The sequence below is a fragment of the Coloeus monedula genome (genome assembly GCF_965178545.1).
Source record: "Coloeus monedula genome assembly, chromosome: 4".
Classification (NCBI taxonomy): domain Eukaryota; kingdom Metazoa; phylum Chordata; class Aves; order Passeriformes; family Corvidae; genus Coloeus; species Coloeus monedula.
The window spans coordinates 31,334,318-31,358,085 of record NC_138784.1 but is presented as its reverse complement, the minus strand read 5'-3'; the positions used below and the strand labels follow the sequence as shown (position 1 = coordinate 31,358,085).

Below are 23,768 nucleotides of genomic sequence, written 5' to 3'. Positions count from 1 at the left end.
TATTTGAACATAATGATGGCAAACTCTGTGTACATAACCTAATATATAAAAAGCCTTTTTCACAACCCATGCCTGAGATTGCAAACTCCCCTCCCTAAATGTTTGTATTTAGCACAACATCTCCCCTCCCAGTCACACAGGGAGTGTCCAGACAGTATACTGTGGAAGCTATAAAATCAAGTAGTTCAGATACAAGAAAGGCTAGGAGGCTGTTGGTTCAGAGTTCCTGGAAAGCCTGGGATGGTGTATAAAAATGAGGTCATATCTAAAACATCTTCAAATATGTTACTAAAGCAAATGTTGCACAATTGAATTAAGGTTTCGGAGGAATAAAAAAATAGAGATGGATTTGTTTTTCTGCTGAACAGGACAAATATGTTGTATTTAATGATTCCCATAGAAAAATGTGGACTTCAAAATTAAAGCCACAGCTGTGTTGTCAGTCTAAGAAAGTATATTGGATGGGACATACAGAGCTGTAGACCAACCTGTATTTTCCTGGGCTTTCTGGATTGCTCTAATGTGCACATTCATGCAGTAATTATCTTTTTACTCGGGGTCAGAGACTGGTGAGCATTAGAGCTGTGCTGCAGATTGCTTCAGCTGCCTCCTGCTGTCCCTGCATATAGCCCTGATCTTATTTGATAGATATTCTCAAGCTGTGTTTCTTAATGAAACTGTCTTTAAAATAGCATTCTGTGGGTTTATAGAGCTACAATTTTTTTTTCCAGTTATGTATCTGAGACAATTTTCTATGTTGTTTGAAGTTCCTTCATCAAGCTTTTGTTCAGCTGTTCCAAACAGACTTTTGTTCCCTGTAAAAGCTGTGCTCCTGCCTTACTTACAGACACAGGCATCTTTGGTTGACTGAGTTTCTCTACTTTCATGTGGAAATACTTGCATGACACAAAGACCCGTATTAAAAATGGCTTCTACTTTCCCTGCTTGGTTTACAGAAGGGGTCTGTTGAGTCTCTTTGTCAAATGCTTTAGACCTGGATTATTTAAAAAGGAGATGTGGCTTCTTGAAGTGATCCAAGGATTCTTGTCCCAAGTCTCATAATCTGCCTGCACAGAGCTTCCTGAAAACAGTAAGGCTCTTTACAGTTTTCAGCTTGGCTATTCCCATTTACTTGGCAATTTTGGAAGTCAAAACCTTTATACTTCTATAAATGCCAAGATGTCTCAAGCAAGGATTTTTCATGGGGTGCCTGAAGTTCTCAAATGTTTCAAATACAGTATAAATATCATTAAGTAATGCCTAGTAAATAGCAGGTCTTGAAAAGCCTGAGATGTTGCAGTACCTTCATGCTCTTGTCAACCTCTTTTGAGTAGATAAGAAACCCCCATTTTCAATCAACAGAACTGAATAAAGTTACTTAAATAGGTCAGTCTTGTGACTTTAGCATACAACTCCTAGGCTCCATAACAGACTTAGAAAGCTTGAATCTCCCAAGATCAGAGAACACCAAAGAATTGCAGCCAAATTTTCATCTGTCTTCTGCACTTGGTGCTTGTAAACTTGCACGTGAACCCTCTGTCATTAGGATATTTCCACCCACTAAAGTGCAGGTGGAAGGCCCGGTTAGGTAGATGGGCACTGTGTGGTTTGTACTCAGCATGGCTGGGTTTTCATACACCAGTGTGGTGTGGTGCATTTCTGCAAGGGAAATCTGAGGACACTTCTGCAGAATGTGTTAACCTCGCATCACCAGGTCATTCACCTCTTCTCTGAGGGGCACACACACGAAATTAGGTAATGTGTTGAATGTGAAGGTCAAAATACTTCACCCTATCTAACCCCAAAATCAGTTAGAAAGTTCATTTCAAGGTGTGTTTGATTTCTTTAATAAAGTCAAACAATGCATAATGGCTATATCTGAGGAAGGCAGGAAGGAAGGCAGGAAGGAAGGAAAAGATGTTGATGTTTACAGTTCCGGTGCTAAAATATTCAGCATTATGAAAAAAGCCTCTTGATTTCTTTGTTTCTGAGTTTGTAGAACTGAAAAGATGTTTGCTTAAGCAAAGGAAAAATCCTTTTTTTAAGATTGGTTTTCCTTTGTTACCTCTAGGAAGTTGCTGTGATGTCAGGAACAGTTGTCAAGGAAATAACAGCCCTTCTCTCTTGTTTGTAGCAGGATTTCAGGTTTGGTTCCTTCAGGGACACAAACAGCACTTGTACTTCTGCATCTCTGGGACAGAGGAAATTTGTCCAGTTTTTGTTTTGCTTTTTGGTTTTGTTTCAGTCTTACTTAGATTAGACATACCTGTGTAAAAATCCCAAACCAAGTAAAACAAATCTTTTATGGTCTGTCAATCTTCCAGCCTTTTCACTCTGGTGTTAAAACATTTTTATTTCTGATTCATTAGGTACAAAAGCCAAAATTACTGAAATTTCAATTCTGGATCAGTCTGGCAGCTAGTAGACTACAAAACTATGAGGGAAAACATTCTCTATGCATGAGACACGAAAATTAATTGTTTAAGCAAAATATTTTTTCAGATGTTTAGGTTTTGTATATGAATCGTCCCACTAATACTAGCATAAACCTTCTACAAGTAGCCGAAGTAATACAAATGTTTGCTAATAGCTTGTTTGATTTTGAACTTACTTCAGTTGCTTTGGCAAAATGCTGCCCCTGAGTGAGTAGAAGATTAATTGGGTCCTCAGCCTTCAAGTGCGTGGTTGCAGCTGTGAGTCATCTCCTTACTTTCCGTTCTGTCCTGGGATCTCTAATGACCGCAGCGGATCAGCGTGTCGTGTCACAGGGCAGCCACGAGCCACGCCGCTGAGCACATGGCGCGGGCTGGTGTGTCACTGCTGACTCGGGGGAAAGAAGTGCTCATTCAACCCGTGCTGCTCTGAAGTGCTCTCTGAGTGAGGACCTCGGTTTCAGAAATTACTTCACCCACACTGCCATTTTCACCCTTTTCCTACCAGGGTCAGGTGACAGATCCCTAACCTGAATTTGTGGAAATGAAATAGAAAAAAGGGAATGAATTTGACTTGCATATATCTGAGACTTTCATATATTTTAATTAAGATTTTGAAAAATTATGTGTGTGTATGTATACACACAAACACACACAAAAACATTCTCACATTTGCTTTACAGATAATTAAAACTCTTGCAGCTGTGACCTTCTAGAATTACTGCCCTACGGGATAGCTAACATTGCTGTTGGACAGTATGGATCTGTGAAACCAGCCATGAGGTTCCAGATTGGTTTCTTGCGTATCTTCAAGTGACTTGGCACTTGAGAGGGTTGGTTGTGATGCTAAGCCTCCCACTCATTTGAAAATGGGGAGAAGCAGGTGATGCCACCTGAAGCCCTCCTTCCTGGCACCTATGGAAAGCTCTGTCTTCTGACTCAGGCTGCTGAATTGCATTTGGCAAGGCAGACATAGCAACTGATGGTAGCTGAGCAGTGTATTTTAGTACCACTACCTGTTTTTTCTTGTGGATTTTGAAATGTCAGAAAGTCTACTAAAGTTCATAAGCATTTAAAGCACTGATGCAAAAAATGGAAGAAAAAAAGAAACCAGGAGGTGTCTTAGTCCACGTTGCTTACGGCATTTTGTGAAGTCTTTTACACCTATACAAAATATCTGTAAAGAGACACTAAACTAACCTGTTGCATTTTGTTTACTCCTTTTGCATGGATGTAAGTGATTAAATAAAATGCCAAGCAGTGGAGAATTCAGCAGAATGATAGTACTGTTTTAGCTTGCTGTGCGTGGCTTGTTCTATTAATACATGTTTGTGGTCAGGAAGGAACGCGGTCTCACTACGCTATAATATGTGCAGTATTAATTTTGGTTTGACACCTGCCAGGCAAAGATCCTCACCAGCCAAAGGCATTCTTCACAACTGAGCTCCATCTGTTGTGCAGATCTTTGATTCTGATATTTCTAATGATTTGAGCCAAAGCAAAAAGAAGAGCCAACCTGAAGAAAAAAAAAAATCTTGAAGAGGAATGAATAGTTCTATCAAGGCTAAATAGATGGCTTATTGTCATATTTGGTTTAAGTCCTGCAAGGGAAACACATATGATTAGTTTTGTTTTAAAAGAAAACAATCCTTCATACTGGCAGTGTCGTTGTTGTTGTTGCATGAAAGGAATATTGATAGCTAAAGTTCAAGCACATGATTTTATTGCCGAAATGCTGCAGCCTTTAGAAAGATTTCTTGATAGGAAAGTGGCTATTTTAAAAAGTTTACTCACTTATTGTACTCAGCAGATTAAAAGCCTGAGGAGTCTGCTTTGACTCTTGCATGCAAAGGAGCAGCAGGCTTAACACTTGCCTCAGCTCTTTGAAAGACAGCTCAGGCTTTTTGAAATAAGCATTTGAGTAATGTCTGTCAAAAGAAGTTAGCTTCTAATCCCCTGACAAAAGTTGCATGATGAGTTTGTCACCTCGCTGACAAAACAATCATTAATTGCTCCAGTTATCTTTGTTTTTCACTTAGAGTGGGTGAATTACTGTGTCAGAGCTGCCCAACCCACATGGGTAAACATTTGCCTCCTATGATACCACAAGAGGTCTGTGACAAATATGAATGTGTTTTATGTTCATCACAACTTCATACAACCACCCACTGATCATTTATTATTGTTTGTGACAGCGTGGAAAAGAAACATGACAAAAAGAAATTATGGCTCTGTGGGCTTCAGATCTATAATTAATGCTTTAAAGTGCTGTATTATCAAACACCATTCAGTTCACTAGGAACTGCACAGCATTCAAAAGTATATAGAAATGCAGTGACATACTTCAGAATTTGTTTTTTTCATCATTATTTATAGAGTTGACTGTTGGTATGATGGCTGGCCTGTAAAACAAAGACTCTCATCTCTACTTTCAGGCTAGCAGGTGTCTTTGTGCTATCTAGTAATTCCTAAAAGCTTGAATGTTCCACAGAACCTAACAATTGAGCAGATATTTCTTTTTTTCCTTAGTGTATTGCTGCATGCTGAACCTGTTCATGCATTTATACCAAAGGTACACTGCAAGGATGGCATCATTAGCTTTGGCTTCAGTGCTCATGCATATTGCTCACTTATGTATAGCAATATAGAAATTAATAGGAAATATCAAGCAAATTTTACTTCAACTTCAGTGTCTAGAACAACATAAAATGCTGCTGAAAATAAAAAAAGATATAAAACCACAGTATAATTAAGTCCAATCATGCCTGTAATGTAGGGTCATCCTGCCTGAAAAGAGAGTAGACATTCTAGTATGTTGTTTTGTGTTTACTTTGCATAGGTGTTCTTTTCCTTGCATGCATCTGCAGCCACCATTTATTTATGAAATTAATTATTTGATCTCATGGTATGCAGCAGTAGAGAAATACTGTGTGGGATTGTGATTAATTTTTTTCACATGGGAGACAAAATAACATCCACACTATTAACTGCTGAAACTTCCTCCCTGTTCTTTCCAGTAAAATGTGAACAAAGATGTGAAAACCCAATCTCTTTCAGTTCCTTAAACCCAGGGATTGCTCTCTATGGCTTGAACAGGGTGGAAATTGAAGAGAGAATTAATTCATTTACAGACTTCTCTATCAATCTGTTTAACATAGATTAGTACTGAAGACTATCAGTATAGCAGAGATCTGTAGAGGTACAAATCCTGTAAGAGAGATTAAAAAATGTTCAAAAAAACTGCGTAGCTACTGAAACAGAATAGTGGGAATACAACTGAAAACTTTTGTTATGAAATCTGAATGATTATGTTTCCAGTTTCAGCAGTCTGCTTCCACATCTGCAGCTACTAGGCAGTCATTAGCAAGTGATAAAGAATATATGAATTTGCTGCTGGTATTGAGCCAAAATAGAAACGTTTGTGTTCTTGAACTGCCTGTAGATTTACAAAATTTTACGCTTTTTTTCTTACCCTAATACCCAAAATGTACTTAATGTCACAAAGTGTGATGTTTTAGAGCTCACAGAGGAGAAGAGCTGCCAACAAATGAAGATATATGTACTTTTTAATTGCACCACTAATGCAGAGTCCCAGCAAGCTTTTGACAGGAAGAAGCTGAATTTGGTACCTTGGGTGGATTGTGCTTTACTTCAGGGAGATTGTTTAAAGTTGCCATAGATTTGATTATCAAAGGATCATGGTCACAATTTATTCTGCATATTGGCTGTCATATGTATGGTAGATTCCAATTTGTTAAAAATAAGACAGAGAACTTCATACCTTTTAGTGCAAGTCATAAAAAACCAGCACAATGTGGAAGAATGCAGCCAGTCTTAAAAATGTATCTCATATTTTCTTTTGTTTTGATTAGTGCCTTTCATAATTTAAGATACTTGGAATGTAAATTGCCATAATAGAAGTATGCTTACAAGTAAGTGTTTTATGAACACTAATTGACAGAAGTTGGTTTCATTCATGCAAATTCTGTATAGCATTTGCATTCATCAGATCAGAAGTTAGCAAGTTACAGAAACTGTGAAGCATAACTACTCAAACAAGCATAGAATTCTCTGTTAGATTTGTTTTACTGTAACATGGTCAGCTGAAAAAAATATACTGCTTTCTAAAGCTTGATTTTGGGTGTTTTTCTTTCAGTGTGCTTACTGTACAGATTCCATTCTGTAGTTTGGGTATTTGACTGACCAAGATTTGAATTGATTGCTTTAGGGAAGATGATATATATTCTTAAGAAGGTATTGGACCTATTGTTCCTACAATGGTGCAGGTTTTCCATCACTGGGATTTCCCCAAGCTGAGTCAACCCTGTGGGAGGAAGAATCTGGATTTCCCAAGCAGAGAACAGAGATCAGCTCTTGTTTCATAGTCATCATCAAGTGGTGTCTTCCAGTAGCCTAAAATGGGATGAAGGATGTGGGCATCTCTTTGGTAGTTGGTAGTCAGGAGCCTTCAAAGGAGGCAACCAGCATGAACAAGTGGAACAGCTATCACCGCCTCCCACCTCGCAGCTACCCATGTAACTCACCACTCACCTTTGGAAGGAGGGACAGGGAAACAGCTATGCACATGCTAAAAGCAGGAAAAGACTATACAACTTCTCCAAGTTATTTTACTCTTCTGTAAGTGAATTTAAGCTGGGTGTATTAACTTTAACTATGGAAAGTTATCTCTAATGAGGTCAGGTATCTGTCTGCAAATAGTACAGTTCAATTTTTCTTGCTCCTTGGTCAAGCACTCTTTAAAACCTAATGAAACCAGGAGGTAGACCTGGTGGGTTTGAGTAGACTTTGGATGGGCTGAGTGATCCATGCTGTTTGCAGATGCATAGAAGATATGTATGTGCTGATACCTAGAAGAGAAATATTTTTCCATGTTCTCTGGAGCATGATTATTTGGAACTGTTGCAAAATACTAATGCTCCCTTCTCAGCCTTTGAATCAGTCTGGTGTTTAATTAGCAACAATGACAACAAGATTAAAAAATAGCATCCAAATTATATAGTAGAGGTTGGTTTCTGGATAGTCTGTTTTACTCTTCTTCAGTGATTTGCAAATTGAACTTGTTTCCTGTGTTTAAGCAGATCCCAAACTGGATCCTAAAGTTTGCTGCAGTGAAATAACCTTATAATGCTTCATGATAATTTTTAACTTGCACAGGAGGGACTAAGTGCTGCACACTCCATGAAGACCTGCCAAGTGTTGTATATTCAGTGTGATAATTTCCTGTCTGGCACTCCAGTCATTCATGGCTGCAAGTTGGCTTATGAATTTGAATGTGATGTAGGAAGAGGACAGGCATTTGCCTGCAGTTTCACCTGTTAGGACAGTGTTGGGAGAGAACAGCTGAACAAAAAAGCAGCAGAGCAGCTGTACAAATGGAGATCTACTGTAACCTCCCATCTTCTTTTCTAAAAAATCAGGCCAAGCCATCCCCTGCAGTTACCCAACAACTTCTGTTTATTCTATCCTTGTCACCAGGATCTCCACCATAATCTTTCGTTTAACTTCAGTGATCTGTAGCACTTACTGTGATCCCTCAAAATGCTTCTTCTCTGCTGTGCCTTTCATCCAGCACCTCTGGCAGCTCAGGGGGGTTGCAGCTCCTAGAAATCTCCAGTGTCTTCGTTAGTGGGAGCATTACGGACTGTCCTTCAGTTCAGGTTCTGCAACCCCACCTCGCTGCTCATGAAAGCCTGTCCAAACCTCATCTGCCAAGTGTTATTTTTCTTCATGACACACTCTCACCATTGTGCTCACGCCAAGGGGATTTTACTCTAAAGCAAATATACCTGTTTATGTGCAAGTTGTTTACTATTGTGACATTCAGTCAGTAAATATTTTCTGGAACATAGCACAGCTGCCAAAACACACAGCACACAGCCCTGCCAACCATGCCCATTCTGTACCCAGTGCTGGGTCTGTGGCTCAGACTAGCTGAATGAGTGCACTGCTCTCTGAGGGGGCTGGAGCAAAGCAGAACCTCACACTAGATGCATTATTATGTATGTTTTCCTTTAGCTGAACTACCCCACATGCCACTGATGGCATGTTAGCCACAATGGTTCTGAGGAGCTTCAGGGTCCCTTTTAGTTTAATTTCCCCTTGTAACCAGGGCCATGCACTCCTCTCCTGTGGGGTGTTGTGTGTATGCACGTACCCTTAGTAGATTCTGAACCTCTTGTCCAACTTCAAGAAGCCTGCCAATTTGCTATTGAAAAAAGGAACAGTTTAATGAGTGTCTTGGGAACAGGTAAGCAGCAGGAGAAGACCTGAAGTCAGCTGTAGGATTCACATCCTGGGAGGAAGTGAGGCTTCTTTGGTTTGCTGCTTGTAGAACCTCTTAATCTAACTTTAGCACTTCTCAGGGAAGAACTGTTCTCCAGATGCCAGAAAAGATGATTAAAGAGGACTCTGAAATGTTTCTTTTGAACTCTTTAGAAATCATTATGAGGATCTGATAAGAGGGTTAAGCGAACAACAGTTATTGACTTGAGTCCAGATTGCTGAAGGACTCCATACACCTAGCAGGAGGAGATGCTGAGGCCAGGTGCATGCCCAAGCAGTTACTTGTCTTTACAGTCCCATTCTAGGAATGCAAAGTCCGAAGACCAGACTCACCTACATGTTTCTGATGTGATTATATAAAAATCAGAGTGTATTCCTAGCATTGTTTATGCCAAGGGCTCTCGCATGCTTGATTTTAGCATACTGCTTGATTCCCAGGAGAGTTTTCTCTCAAGCAGGTGCTGTTCTGGAGGCTAGGAAGCATTCTTGATCCTTCCCAGGGAAATCTTTATAATTTTTGCTGTAATTATTTACCAGGAGGAATATGTCTGTGCAGCTCAGCATTACAGTGTGCAGCTCAGAGATACCTGGATTCCCATTTCCTCTACCAGGGCTTCTTCTGTCTTATCCAACAAGTATGTACATGGTCCTTTAAAGGGATAAAATACAGAGGCAGTGCTGGAAGCAGAGACCAGTCTGCAGAGACACCTTTCCCAACAGACAGATTTAGATTATTAGATGGGCTTAAAGATGGGCTATTACATATCCCTGACTCCTCAACTGTCTCCTGAACTGCCTGTGGCACTGTTCTTGTTGGACTAGGCAGCAACTGATTGAGACTCTTTCAGCACTTTGTGTTCAGGTGCAATTTCCATCGAAGTCCCTTTTACGGAGCAGGGAGCAAAAGCTAGAAAGTTGGGTGTGTGTTAAAATATATTGACTTCACAGGGAAGAAGTCTCTCTGAAACTCCAACAAATGCTTTTGGTCATGCACAAAGAAGTCACACTTACATGGAGAAGGGTCCTTTAGACAAAATTTTAAGGCGCTTCGGGCTCCAGCAGTTTTGAGGAATCAGCTGAGTACTTTGCAGGTCACCCAGATATGCTTCAGCCTTTTTTACTGCTGTCTCCTGTGTGGACTTTATTTTACATCCAGCCATTTGTGCCAAGTGGGACACAGCTGAGGTGAATTTATTTTCCATCCCCCTGATTTTTCCAATACCTTCTTGTGGTCTCCTACTTAAAGCTAGAGAGGTTCTGATGAAAAAGAAATGCAAAAGCAATGACTGTCTGTCTTTGCCCCATGTGTTTTTTGTGTTTCTGTTATCTGGGTGACTCTGTTTTGTCTGGTCTGTATCTGTGATACTGTCTATTTATATCCAGCTCTGTTTCCTGTCCACACTCACCAGCACCACTGTAACTCCTGGTTTGTGCAGCGGTCTGGAAGTACAGATGTACACACAGGCCAGAAGCTGTCAACATCTCCTGGTTTTTAGCTGGAACAACTAGGACAAAGGCTTAGTGTGGATGAGCTTCCTTCACCAGTGAGAGCTGGAGATGGAGAGAAGCATGTTCCCTTGTGCTACAGCTTTGAATAGAAGGAGCCATGGGTCTTTCTTGGGGTCAGTTTCAGCTTCACAACCAGAGTGGAGAGTGTCCTTCCCATCTCCAGCCCTATGGAAGGGGATTTTCATGGTCCCAAGAACCATGCCAGCCAGCTGGCTGGTGGTCCCAGGAGAGAAGCTCTGCACCAGGCTGGCTGTCTCCTCAGCACAAAGCTGTTGGCTCTTCATTCCTCAGGGCCGTAGTGGCTTTAGCATGAGCAGTGACACTCCAGCCTCTAAATCTCTGCAGCGTGTGGCCCTGGCACCTTGCAGCCTAGACCATGTCCACAGCTAAACACAGTGTTTCACTTGGTGTTCTCACTGGAGGTGACAGCAGCACAAATTGCCTTCTCCAGAGAAGCCCTCAACACCCTCTGGTGGTGCCCCAAGCCCCACTTCTTCCCATTTTTACCAGTGCAGTCCTCATTTTGCTAAGTGGAAATGTATGCTTAACAAAAGCTTGTACAGTGGTACTCATCGGACCCACCTAGAGCAAGAAAAACTTCACCTTTTTTTTTCAAAAATGAGGTCTCAGTATCCTAAAAGTACCTTTCAAATGCAACTGCAGGATCTGCATAACTGAAACTTTTTCTCTAATCTCATTACCTCCCTCAGGCAGTTCCTGACAAGTGGAGATTATAAATGAGAGTTTGTAGTAAACATAGCTGGAAAAAAGGTATCTTTAATGTTTTTGCAATGTATTCAAAGCAGTCTGGGCATGAGCACAGAGAACTCATTTCTATTTCACCTGAAATGCCATTATGTTTATTAAATTAGAGTGGCATTAATCCTAGAACATACCCAAATCTTTTTGTGATTTTGCATTTGTCATAACTGAAAGCTCTCACTAAATGTTTCTCTACACCTCTAAATAACATTGCCTGTCATGTAATATTTATCTCAGATTTTGCTCAGTGACTGTATCAGAGCTGAAAATGAGCTATCACAGAAAATAAAATGGGACTGAAATAACAGTCCTTTGTATTAAATTTAACATTTGGCTTCTGTCCCAGAGTTTTCCACATCCATATTAGAATCAGATGGTAGCGTAAGATGAAAAGATCTCCTGGATGGGTTTTATTCTGATCCTTATTAAAGGACTGATAACAGGCTGAAGGCAAGGTACTTGTTGTAGTAAAAAAGCCTGCCTAATATGAAAGGCTGGATGGACAAGCTGACATGTATTATTGTTAGGCCTTCCTGTTTGATCACATTTCAGTACCATAAAATCATTCTGCTAGTGGACATGGCATAGAAAAACTCCAGCATGAGAGCAAAAAGCCCAGGCTGGCAGGTATCACTGCTGTGGGCACACGCTTAGTAGCTGACCATAAGCCAAGGAAAGGGTTTATATTGAAAAGTATTGTTGGTGACAGCACAGTGTAGCTATATTTATTTTATTCTCAGTATTTGCATTCATGAAAGACACTGCCTTGTCCTGACTTACCTGTGAAACTGGTATCACGTGTGATGTGACTGCATAGGGCAGCCCCACTGGTATTACTCAGCCTTCTTCAGAAGTTGTGCATCCTCTGCCCTATCCACAAACCAGCACTTGTCCCAGATTCCTTTGGCAGTCTGGAGACAGAAAGATCAAAGGGACCTAAATAGTTTTCAGAAAGCAATTTTCTCTTTACTCAAAGCAGCTTTGTATAGTTTTTATGTATTATTTGGCTGAAATTGTACAAACGTTTTCAGGCTCTGGGTGTTCTATGCAAAAACAATTACTTTTGATAAAATGAAGGAATGGTGCTTTCTGGTGTTTCTGTTCTGCTGTAGTGGAGACTGTGAGCATGATATTGGAGCTATAAATTAGATTTTGCAAAGCAGCATTTTTGTAGGGAGTCTGCTGCTTCAGACCAACAGACTATCATCAGCATTTTTCAAGGGGATATTTTGCCTGTGTTTTGTCGCAGTACTTTCAGCAACAGAAGTAGAGCAGCAATTGCAGACTGCATTGGCTCTTCATCTCAGCTTTTGATCACAAAGGCTATCGAAGAACAAATATGCTTTGTAGGTATTTTATGCTGCTTTTCTAATTGCACCTTTTTAAAGGCTGGTGGTTTGAACTTCCAGGCAGAGAATCGTTTCACTGGCACTGGCTGTTTACAGCATTAACATCAACATCTGAGCTTATGTCCAGTGCTCCTTCTACAATCAGTGGAGAGAAATGTGCGTGTTTAGAGGAGTAATTAAGCTGATTATTTTAGACATCTTTTTTTTCCAGTGAGAGAGTTTGTATTTTAGAAGAGCCTATTTCTCTTCTTAGCAATAATTAATCCTAGCATATTTAGTTCAGGGGGTGTTATCTGTAGTTAGGTGAGCTGGATCCCATGCAGCATCTTTTTGAATACCACTGCATTCTCACAGGCTACTAGCACTGTTTGTATGAATACTTTGAGGGGTTTTTTTAAATTATCAGATTATCCTAGGGAACACATAAAGAGATCATTTGTGTGCGTAAGAAATACTTGGTTCAGTCCCTACAAGATTTTTACTGCTGATAATTACGGCTACCTTAATGCTTCCTGTGAAAGCTGTTTTCGTAGTTGTATTGATCCTGTCCTCCTCAGGTACCAGTTCAATGTTAAACATCTTTTTGGATGAAGAGTGCATTCTGTTGGGTACTTGGACAATGCTAGTGGACTTAACGTCAGGCAAAAATGTCAGAGAAAAAATGGGACCTCCTTGCACTCTCCTGAAAACATCTTCAGGAGCTCAGATGAATGGAGCTGTGGCACATACATGCCTGTTTTCAGGAGTGTTACAAGAACTGGGCTGAGGGATAAGGAAGTATAATTTGTCTTGGTGAACAGTGTTGATGCCCTGTTCATTTGGGTTCACCTGAACCATGCTTATGGATTAATTCAAACAGAGGAAAAGCCCTCAAGGCTGGTCTCCTCAAAATGAGTTTGCTGTATATGACAGGGCACAAAGGGTAAGCAGCATTTTAGGAGACAGAATTTCCCGGGAACAACCCTCAGAAAAAAAAATAGACTAGTACCTAGTAACTAAAGAATCAAAATTATTTCTGAAGTGTATGAATGGAGTCACAGAATAGGAGTAATAAAGTATTATTGGTCCCGTATTTGTCATTTGTCACTATATCATACCGGTGCAAGCACACTGATTTTCAGAGGATGATGGCTGCTGGAAACGGGTTCCCTGAAAACCTTTCTTGTTCGTTACCCTGAAATCTGTAATTACTTTTGGAAGTCTTTGCTTTGGTATACAGTCCTGATGTCTGAATTACTGACCTCCAAAACCACAAGGCTCCCTAGTATGGTCCACTGAGCATTAGTTTTCCTCTGGTTAATCTTCTGGTTGATTATGTAATTAATTTTTCTAGGGAAATACATATTCTGTTTCTTTGTTTCATTAATTTTTTCATCTCAGCTTTGCTTATGTTTATTCCCTGCTTTGTCAAGGTCTCACATTAATATTTGCAGCATTGCCTAGTGACACACACATGCTTTTTCTTTCTCTTTTTTGTTTTTCTCTTTTACAGATTTAGCTGAAATCGCACCATGCATTTTGAAGATGTCACCAACAGATCAGCAGTTGAACAAGCTGGCGAGGAGGCTGGGACCTGAATGGGAGCATGTGGTCCTGTGCTTGGGTTTGTCCCATACTGACATCTATCGATGTAAAGTCAATCACCCTCACAACCTGCAGTCTCAGATCGTAGCTGCATTTGTCCTGTGGAAACAGCGTTTGGGGAAAAAAGCAACGATCCAAAGTCTGCACGCCAGTCTGATGGCAGAGGAAGTGGATCCTTCTGTGATACAGTACATGTTTGAGTGAAGCCATGCTATTTATTCAGAGCTTCCATGTACTTCGGTAAATTAAGTAAAGAGTACGGAAATGTATGTTGAAGATTGGACGCCTCAAACTGGAAAAAAATGGGATTGGGAACTGTGATTTTATTAAGCTTAAACATTCCAGTTTTCTGTGACATCTTGTGACTTGTAATTCTTTTCATGCCAGATTAATTTTTAGCAGGCATTAAAAAATGGATCACTCTTTCCTGTTCTCTTTTGTGCTATTCCAGTGGGGATATAGGGTGACAAAGTTCTTGCAAGCAGGCGGGCCTGCAGTGAGTTCAGCAAGGTTTTAGATTTCATTAAAGGAGGAAGACTTGGTTTAACTAACTTTCTGGACTATGTAGGAACCTTTTTACTGCTGTTTCATGCTAGTTCCCTGATATCCCAGCTAGAAATGAGACTAATCACCGTTATTAATTTAAAAATTTTACAACAGTTATTGCAGGTGGCTAATTTCACATTTATACAAGTTTCAGCACATACAGTTTCTTGCTAGGATAGCTGGCTGCCACCTTGGTCTGCCTTTGAAAAAGACCCTAAGTGGAAGTAGCAGGAACATATGTGCCATTATTATTTAATGGGTGTAGGTTTCTGCAGACAGGCCCTGTGTGCATATGCCATGTCACAGGTGGGGATTCTCCGGGAAGACACACAGTAGAAAAGTGACCAGAAGTAGGCAAAACCAAGCAAACTGAGCAAGAAGTGGCCTAAAAAAAGGAGACAACCCCTAAGTTGTCAGTGTTTGTCCCTGCTAATTAACTGAGAGACAGTCTGCTGCCTGCTGGGTCTTTGAACTGTGCTCTGTATCCGGGCAATCTTGTTTCATGGTGTGGTCAAGCATCCATAGGCACTGCACGCCCAACAGGGTAGTGAATTTTGCACGTCCTTTCTGGTCAATATTAACTTCCCACTGCTCTCCCTCCAGCTTCCCTCCAGCCACCCACCAGGCTCATTTGCTTTCTACCAGCTTTTCTGCACCTAGTGGGGGCAGCTTTGACACTGCTGTCCTCAGCTCTTTGCCAGTGTAATTGTACCACCAATGAAGATAAGATTTTATGCAGAAGAACAGTAAAGCTTGTGCTCTTCTCCTCCTTTCCTTCTGTCATGGAGGTTGTATTCCTGCTGGAAAAAAATACTCAGGTTTTTGCTGACCAGGCAAGTGGGGCTCAGCCTGCATGGTGCCCAAAAGCAATGGAAGTGACCAGCTGCTCTCTGAGGCCTAATGATAAAAGGCAGAATACATTTTAATTCTCCCTGAGCAGTTTGCTGTACAGTAAATGAAGAACAGAGTTTCAATGCTGAGTTTCTAGGTCTATTTATGAACAAGTTACTTTAGACTGTTTCATCTACGGAGTCATTGCCAAAGAACTTCCCATCCCACAAAATTTGCTCTGTTTAATTTAACAGTTTAACAGCCTTGTCTGAAGTCTTTATTGGGATAAGAATGAACTTTACTGCTTTTTATTTTTAAAAATTTGTTATTTTTATACCCAAATTTTGAAAGACATGGGAAATCAGAAAAGACAAAGAGATTTTAAAGAAGTCCGATATGCCTTGGTTTACAGAAGCATGGAAACAGAAAACATATGCTGGCAGGATCTGGCTACTGCAGGTTCTGAAGCAATATGGTAATACTTTGTTTTTAATCTTCTATGTACAGTTCTGACCTTCAGTAAATTGTGATACTGTTATAACTCATTCAGATCTTAACTAATCATATTCAGATCTTAACTATTCATATCCTACTTCCAGAGTTTAACTCTATCAACAAATTCCAGATGAACAAGGTAAATCAATTAAGGGTTTGGGATTTATTTATTTTTTCTGTTTCACGATGCTTTAATGCCAACGTTCTTTTTTAGGTGGAAACCATCCCAGAGCAGGTGTACAGACATTTGTGAAATTCATATGAGCACAGCCCAGCACAGGGAGGGGGATGAGGACTCTGAAGCAATTCTGACAGTGAGATTGGCAGGAGCACGGTTTGCGTACTACAGAAGAAGGCAAAGCAGTTTCCCTGGCAGCAGTTTGGAGGGAAAAAAGCTAGAGATGGTTGACAGGAGAAACTACTGCAAATGTGATTTAGAGGAAGAAGTTGACTCCCAGCGTCATAAATACAAGTACCTTATCTTGTTCTGAACCAACACGGACCAAGTCTAAACACAGATTGGTCTTCAAGGCGGTTCATTGCCAGTTAACTGAGAATGAGCGCAGTGCTCCAGGGAGGAAACCAGGCTGGGTGGTAAAACAATGTAATGGGCACACTCACAGGACCCTGGTACCTTCTTCTCTGGGTGAACTTTGCATTTCATGTTCTTCATTTCATGAAATCATAGAATTGCTTGGGTTGAAAAGGACCTCCAAGATCATCTAGATCCAACACCCCTGCCATGGGCACCTTTCAGTACATCAGTTTGCTCAAAGCCCCATCCAACCTGGCCTTGCATACTTCCAGAATGGAATGAGCCATCCAAACATGTCTGGGCAATCTGTTCCAGTGCCTCATCACCTTCACAGTTTCTCCCTAATATTTAATCTAAACCTACGCTCCTTCAGTTTGAAGCCACTCCTCCTTGTCCTATCACTACATGCCCTTGTAGAAAGTCCCTCTCCTGCTTTCTTTTAGGCCCCTTTTAGGTACTGGAAGGTGCTATAAGGTCTCCCCATAGCCTTCTCTTCTCCAGGCTGAACAGCCCCAACTGTCATAGCCTTTCCTCATAGGAGAGATGCTCCAGCCCTCTGGTCCTGTTGATGGACCTTCTCTGGACTCACTCCAGCACTCCTGTGTCCTTCCTGTGTCCGGATTCCAGAACTGCTAGCAGCACTCCAGGTGGGGTCCTATGGGAGTGGAGAAGAGATAGAGAATAACCTCCCTGGACTCGCTGGCCATGCTTCTTTTGATGCAGCCCATGATATGGTTGGCCAGTGTCAGGTTATCCATAACTAATACACTTAGAGTCTTTTTAATGGTTAAGAAAACAACTTTCAGTAGTTATGAAGTTTCATGCCAAGTAAGACTTCCTTTCAAGCCAGGTATGCTTCTGAGTATCACTGGAAACCTGATGGGTGAGTATCATATCAGGTAATTTCTCTACCTTCTTTAGGCGGGCTAAATTCTACAACCCTTGTACCTGGTACTGAAATTACAGGAGCCACAGCTAGACAAGGATTATAAAACCTGGCCTCTTGTGTTGTAGATCAAAGCATACAATTCATAATTTATAGTTGCTTTCACATTTCCAAGGCCTCAATGAATCCTGTAATACTTGAGTTGCAAATATTGAAGGGAGAGGTTTACTTCTTTTATGAGATTGTTTCCATTGCTGTTATTTTTAAATTCATGGAAATGTTCCTATTAGACTCTTCATTTTTATTAAACTTGTTTTTGCACTACACAAATGCAGGGATACATTTAACTGACAGTAGTATTCCTTTAACCCAGTGGATTTTTCCATCCACTTAAAAATATTTTTCTTCGGTATGTAATGCTGTATTTTGCACAAGGATGCAATTAAGACAATTTAATCCTTCAGATGTATAGCAAGGCCTCTTATTCTCTCTTAGAACACTCAAAAGATCTTAAAATGCTTATTCTTTTCTGCTAATTTAGGAGCAAATGTTATTTATTTAAATCTCGTAGACAAGCCTGTGACTTGAGTGTTGTTCAGGACTGAGGCAACTCAGTGAGTTTCCCCATCTCTCCCTTTGCTTGAAACTCCCTTGTGCCAAAGTTTGGGTGGTAACAGGGGACTTTCACAGAGGCTCCTGTCCTCTCTGCCCAGTGTTCTCCCAGGACTGGTGCAGGGTGACTTCCAGGGGAGCCCCAGTTCCACCGCTTGCGGTGGGGTGCACGGCCACTTCTGGCTTTGGGCTGCTGCATGAGTTTGGCAAAAGTGAGCCAGCAGAAACTTCTCTCTGATGTGTTTAGGTTTCTTAACCAATGTAGAAAAATCCTCACTAGTGAAACTATTATTATTGGTATCTGCTTATTTGTGGCAGAGTTTAGGAGCTCCAAGATAGGAAAGCATAAAGGTGGCCACTGCTGGACCTTCCACTGAAACAGATGGTGTAACTTCCAGTCCTTGGAAGAAGTCATCAATGATTTTCTTCCTCGGTCTCCAGAGGAGACCCTGGCATCCCATTTAACTCTCCTAAGTGGTAAATAAGCTCTATAAAAGCTGTTTTGTTCTCTGCAAATACAGGTGGACCCTTAGCATGGCAATTGGCAATAGGCAAGGCCTAAGAGCACTACTCACCTTCATAAGCTGTATGAATGATCACAAAGGAAGGATCTTTTCAGGGTAAAATCATGTCAGACTGTCAGCATTTAAGAGTGGCTGAAGTGTAAAATGAAAATGCAGTCATCTGTGAGCCATTCCTCCCAGATATAGTGGGGGAAATTTCCATCTGAAGTTGTATTTTATGACAGACATTGATCTATGGAAAAAAACATTTTGCAAAAGTCTGGAAAAATAAACAATGTCAAATTATATTCAAAGAAAATAAAAGGCATGCTCATCTTATGCTAAATGTGGTCACGCTGCTGATTTTGTTTCTTATTGGAAATGAAAACATTCTCTGAGAACTAATCTGTTTATAAGCTTCCGTATTCTCCACAGACATAGACCAATGTCAAGATGTAGTAGAAGTAGAGCTAAAAGGACAGTGCATAAAACCTTTGTCTACAGTAAATAAAACCTTTGTTTACAGTGAATATTCAAAAGCTTTGTCCAAATTTCACTAAATGAAAAATGTTTTAACTTTCAAGGTGTCTTACTGTCACCTAAGATCTAAAGATCTAAAAATAAATCCAGCAATTTGGCTTTTTCTCCCCCCTGAATGCAGTGCCTTTTTTTAATTGATTACCTGAGAAAAATGAACATTTGCCAGAAAAAAAAATAAGCAGATTAAAAAATTAGTGTGTGTTTTAGCAGAACTCTGAACCTAGCATTTTGGTTGTGAAAAAAGATTAATTGCAATTTCCCTTTGAAACCGGTGGGTAGAGCTGATGATGGTGCAGGAATATTCCTGTGTCTTCTGCAGGAGGAGGCTGCATTAAAACATCTGTATGTGTTACAGGTACCATTTTGGACACTGATGTCTGGTCCAAGCCCCAACAGCAAAGAGACAAAAAGTCTCTTATTAACTTCAGTGTGCTCTGGATTAGGCCTTCTTTAATTGGAACCTGCTGAAGCATGGTATTTTTACTTCCTCCTTTTGAAAAGACATTCTGGATTTGGGGTGATTAAAAGGAAAGGGATTTTTGTGGATGTAGTAAGCATTCTAGGCTATGGGGTCCTCTTTTCACTGCCACGAGTGCTACTTTGCACTATTCACTTGAAAGTAAGCTCATGAAAAAGGAAAAAATCCCAGAAGAGTGGAGCCATTCAGCAAAGGATATTGGTAAGTCTCCAAAACCAGGATAATTTTAAATTTTGGAATGAGAATAATCCCATAAAACCTGGGATTTTGTGGCTCAGGAGATCATTAATACATTCATAGTTTTCCACCTTGAGTTTGAGGTTGCAAAGCCACTGTTGACCCAAAAGAAGCACAATGTAATAGAGGTTAGTGGGTTTTCTTTCTTCTTTCTTTACAACTTTCTCATCTGACTCACACAGATCCAGCCCTTGCTATCAGACTTAGGAAAGGGCAGGCGGGATCAAATGAGCCAAGTACTTCAACTGGCCTCAGGCCATGAGAGGGACAAACCCATTAGACCCTGGGGCAGAGTAGGTACTGTGCTTTGCTATGGCTGCTGAGATTTGTGCAGAGAGGCCACTGGGTTCTCAGGATGACAGCCAGACTTTCACCATAACAGCAAGCTCATTCACATGGAGAGGATGCACAGAGACCTCCTTAATAGCTCCTTGCAGCAGATACTCACTGGCTGGCGAGTTATTTCTCTCTCTTGTGAGGGCTGGCCTGAGCTATGTGTGCCTGGGCATAACATTTAACTGCCCAAGGTCCTGTTTCTGCATGACAGAGTCACTTCCATGAACAGGCTCAGGGCAGGTTAAGACAACACCTTAGCTGGGAGCACTGCTCAAGCGCAGCTCCCATCAGCAGTGTTCCTGGCTGAAGATGTATTTCCAGAGGCAGGCTTAATTTTTGGTTAACAATATCTCCCTTTTTCTTCAATTCAGAATTGGTCCAGCACTTCTTCTCTGGTTTGGGTTCTGTGCTGGTAGAGGGAATTTTTCCCTGCAGTTGGGATACTTGCACTTGGTCATTTGGCAGCTTTAAGTAAGCCTGCCCCATGTCATGCAGCTCAGGTGTGGGCCTCAAGTATTAGCCCTTCTGAATTAGAAAATGTGCATTCTACTGCCTGTGACTTCTGCATGTCACTGTTCACTAATGATTTCAATCATTTTATTGTTATTTATTATACTTGCCTGTCTTTGCACCACTAATTTTGGATTAGCTTGGAGAGAATAATTCAGTTCTCCTTGCAAGCTAGATTGGGGTGTTTTGGGGGTTTTTGCATGCACACTGAACACCATTCTCTAGGAAGCAGGCACACAGAGACTCTTACACTCCTTCAACGTTTATTTTGATTTTTTAGTGATACTTTATCAGGAGAAAGTGAACTCCAGGAAGGGGCTGGGAGTGTTTCCAGTTGGTGAAGACCAGTCAGGATGGGCCAACAACCACATTTGCCTCCATGGCACCTTAACAGGAATAGTGCTGGGGACTCATGGCACAGTCACTGCCCTTGAAAGCCCAACAGGCGCACAGCAGTCCTGTAACCAAAAAGGATATAAAGACATACTAGCAGGAAAATATAGCATTTAATTTAATTATCTAGAGCAGGCACACTTCGGTGAAACTGCCTTTTATGATGTACTTTTATGGACATATTTGATAGGCTTTATTTAAATAAGAAAGCAATTGAGTAACTAGAGCATGTGGAGACTTCTGATAAGGATCCATCTTTCAGGTTACTAAACAAACTGCATAGCAAGTGCTCAATTATTCTTCGAAATGTTTAAGCAACACCTTTTGTTCAGATTCCCATCTAGAATTACCTCCCAGCAAGTTGCCTCCCAGTAATTTCCAAGAAGCAGCATGCGAGCAGCACACACCCTGTTCTGGATAATAAAGACTTCTGAGAAAAATCTCAGGATTAATAAACAAGCCACGAAGAGACCTGGGAAACCAAACCTTCTGAAGGAATTTTACTTGCCTCTCGCTGGGCTCTCTGTGGCATTGGGTCTGATGTCTGCATGTGAAATGGGCCCCAATAATTACATATTCCTGCTCTCCATTGCTGGTCCTGACTTTGTGACATTTGAGAAACTACTTCAGACTGCATCTTGTAGAATGATGCAGACTTTTGGTGAGCAAAGTTCGATGAAGGCGTAGTGAGCCGGAGACTGTGCACACTCAGGGTCACTGTCGAAGCAAGCAGCCATTGCACAGCAAGCAGGGGGAACCCCAAAAACCTCTGCAGAGCAGAGAGACCTCTGGAGAGCATGGGTGTGCTTCTCAGTCATGGTACAAAGCATGTCAGCTTGGGCCTTGAAGAGGCAACAAGAGGTTTACCTCCTTGTGATACACTTAGGTTTTCTCATCCACCACCAAATATGTGGGTCCTGCAGAACTCTGAAAAAAAGAAATCTACTGAACCCCTGAAACTAGTTGTCTAAAGCAAGAGCGAGATAATCTCAGCAGGCAAGAGTAGTAAGAAAGATCTGGAGAAAATCACGCTGGACATGAAGTCCTGAGTCTGGCTGACCAGTTGGCTGTGAATTTGAGGTCTGTGATTTCTCAGTTTCAGCTGCAGACTGGGCTCCCTGTGACAGGTTGTTGGTTTCCCTGCTTCCATGTCAGCTTGGGCCTCTGGTGAGTCAGCTGTTGCGCATCTGGTAAAGCCAGGGAATAGCAAGCAGGTCAGAGAGGGACGTGTGTGCGTAAGCATGTAGAGGACAGGAATAAAGGGGTCAAGAGAGGAGGGAATATGCTTCAGAGCTCCCAGAGGGCTCTTTCCCAGTGCTGCCCCAGGTCCCTGCCTGCTGGTGCCCTGTCCTTAGACACCAGCATATGTAGATACAAAAATGCTGCTAGCAAGGATTTTCTTGCTATTTTCTAAGCCCATTAGAGACTTTTCTCTCAAACAGAAGAGGTAGCAGAGTTCTGTAAACAACCAAACACCTGCAGCCTTGAAAAGTCTTGTTTATAGTACAGTAGAAAAATATTTTGACAATGGATATTTTAGGATTTTAGCCAATCATCCCAAGGGGTGGCTGACCCTTTGTCCAATTAGATTATGAAGAAAAAAGTCTATAAAAGAGTTTGTAAAATAATTAAATAAATCAATCTTGCTGCACAATTCCTACCTTCTGGATCTTCTCTCCTCCTCCCTATGGCTGCAGGACACAGTAATATACCCTAGGGTTGCGGTAATAAGCATATGCCACAGACAGTAGGATTTTTCTTTCTCTTTTTTCTCTTCCTAGGCAGGCACTACCAACACATCAGATTTCATCATGAAATCCAGCTGACAGGATGGCTCTGGGTTTAACATGCTTTCCTAGAAGGGACATTGCTCACAGGGCACCCAGCTGCGATTTCCAAAAGCTAATCCCACATGGTGTGCATCCCAGCAAGGTGACAAGCCATGAGTGACTGAAGCAGAGCCATTACCCGAGAGAAGCACCAGCAGGCACCTGGCCAAACACAGCAGACATCAAATGCTTCTGACCACAGCTGTCACTCACTCAGGAGTGGCCAAGGGGTGCACGGCCAACACTGCCCCCCCTCCACAGGGCTCGGGAGTGCTCTGCCAGTGTCAGGACATGCTCCATGTAGGGCTGGATGAGGAGTCTTGGCTATCCCATCCAAGTCCTCCTGATGGCTTTCAGGCCATTGGTTGGGGACAGGTTTAAATGCCCAAGCTATTTGGTCCAGTTCTGGTGGACCAAAGGGTGTCAAGGCTCCATTGGCTTGAGAAACCTGCTTCCTGGTCTGAGGCTGTGAGGGGTTTGCCCAGCTCTGGGACAGGCCTGTGTGTCAAAGCACAGCCTTGCTTCAAGACATCAGCAACCAAAATAGCTGGCTCCTTGGGAACCAAATTAACTCAACAGACACATCAGTTGCTTCAAAACCTCTCTCAACTGTCCCATCTTCAAAATGCAGGTTGTTCTCTGAAGTTTTACAAAATCATAGAATCGTGGAATTGTTTAAGTTGAAGAGAACTCTAAAGGCCACCTAGTCCAGCCCATTGCAATGAACAGGGAAACAACTTGACCAGCTTGGTCAGAGACCTGTCCAACCTGGCCTTGAATGGATTGGGGCATCTTCCACCTCCCTGGGCAACCTGTTCCAAACCTGGAAGAGAGCAAGGGGGGAGTGCTGGGCCCAGTACAGAGGCCTGTGTTCCTGCTCATTCCTCTTGGTGCCTCTTTGCTATATGCCCAAGCTGGCCCTGATGCATGCCCATGGCCTCTATCACTGTGCCTCCCCCACCATGGACAGCGTGGGCTTGTGTAGACCCTCAGGGTGAGCCACAGTGGCTCATACTTCTGACGAGCCCAGCAGAAATCCAGCAACAGTTGCGTTTAAGCCATCTATGCAGTGGTGAATGCCACTTCCCCTGGCAGACA

At 41.7% G+C, this 23,768-nt stretch overlaps 1 protein-coding gene across 2 annotated transcripts in view; it reads left to right on the top strand.

The window, feature by feature from the left end:
- The window catches only part of CRADD (CARD and death domain containing adaptor protein), a 77,289-nt gene extending 62,827 nt beyond the window's left edge, over window positions 1-14,462 (top strand). Inside the window, exon 2 of one of the 2 annotated variants that reach the window (XR_014226376.1) lies at window positions 13,848-13,985. Coding sequence is in view for 1 of the 2 variants with exons in the window: in XM_082280822.1 (XP_082136948.1) it covers window positions 13,848-14,143 (296 nt within the window). In the remaining variant the exon portion in view is untranslated. Of the gene's footprint in view, window positions 1-13,847 lie in introns of both variants that reach the window. The other variant, XM_082280822.1, reaches the window with a different exon arrangement.
- The last annotated feature ends 9,306 nt before the right edge of the window (window positions 14,463-23,768 follow it).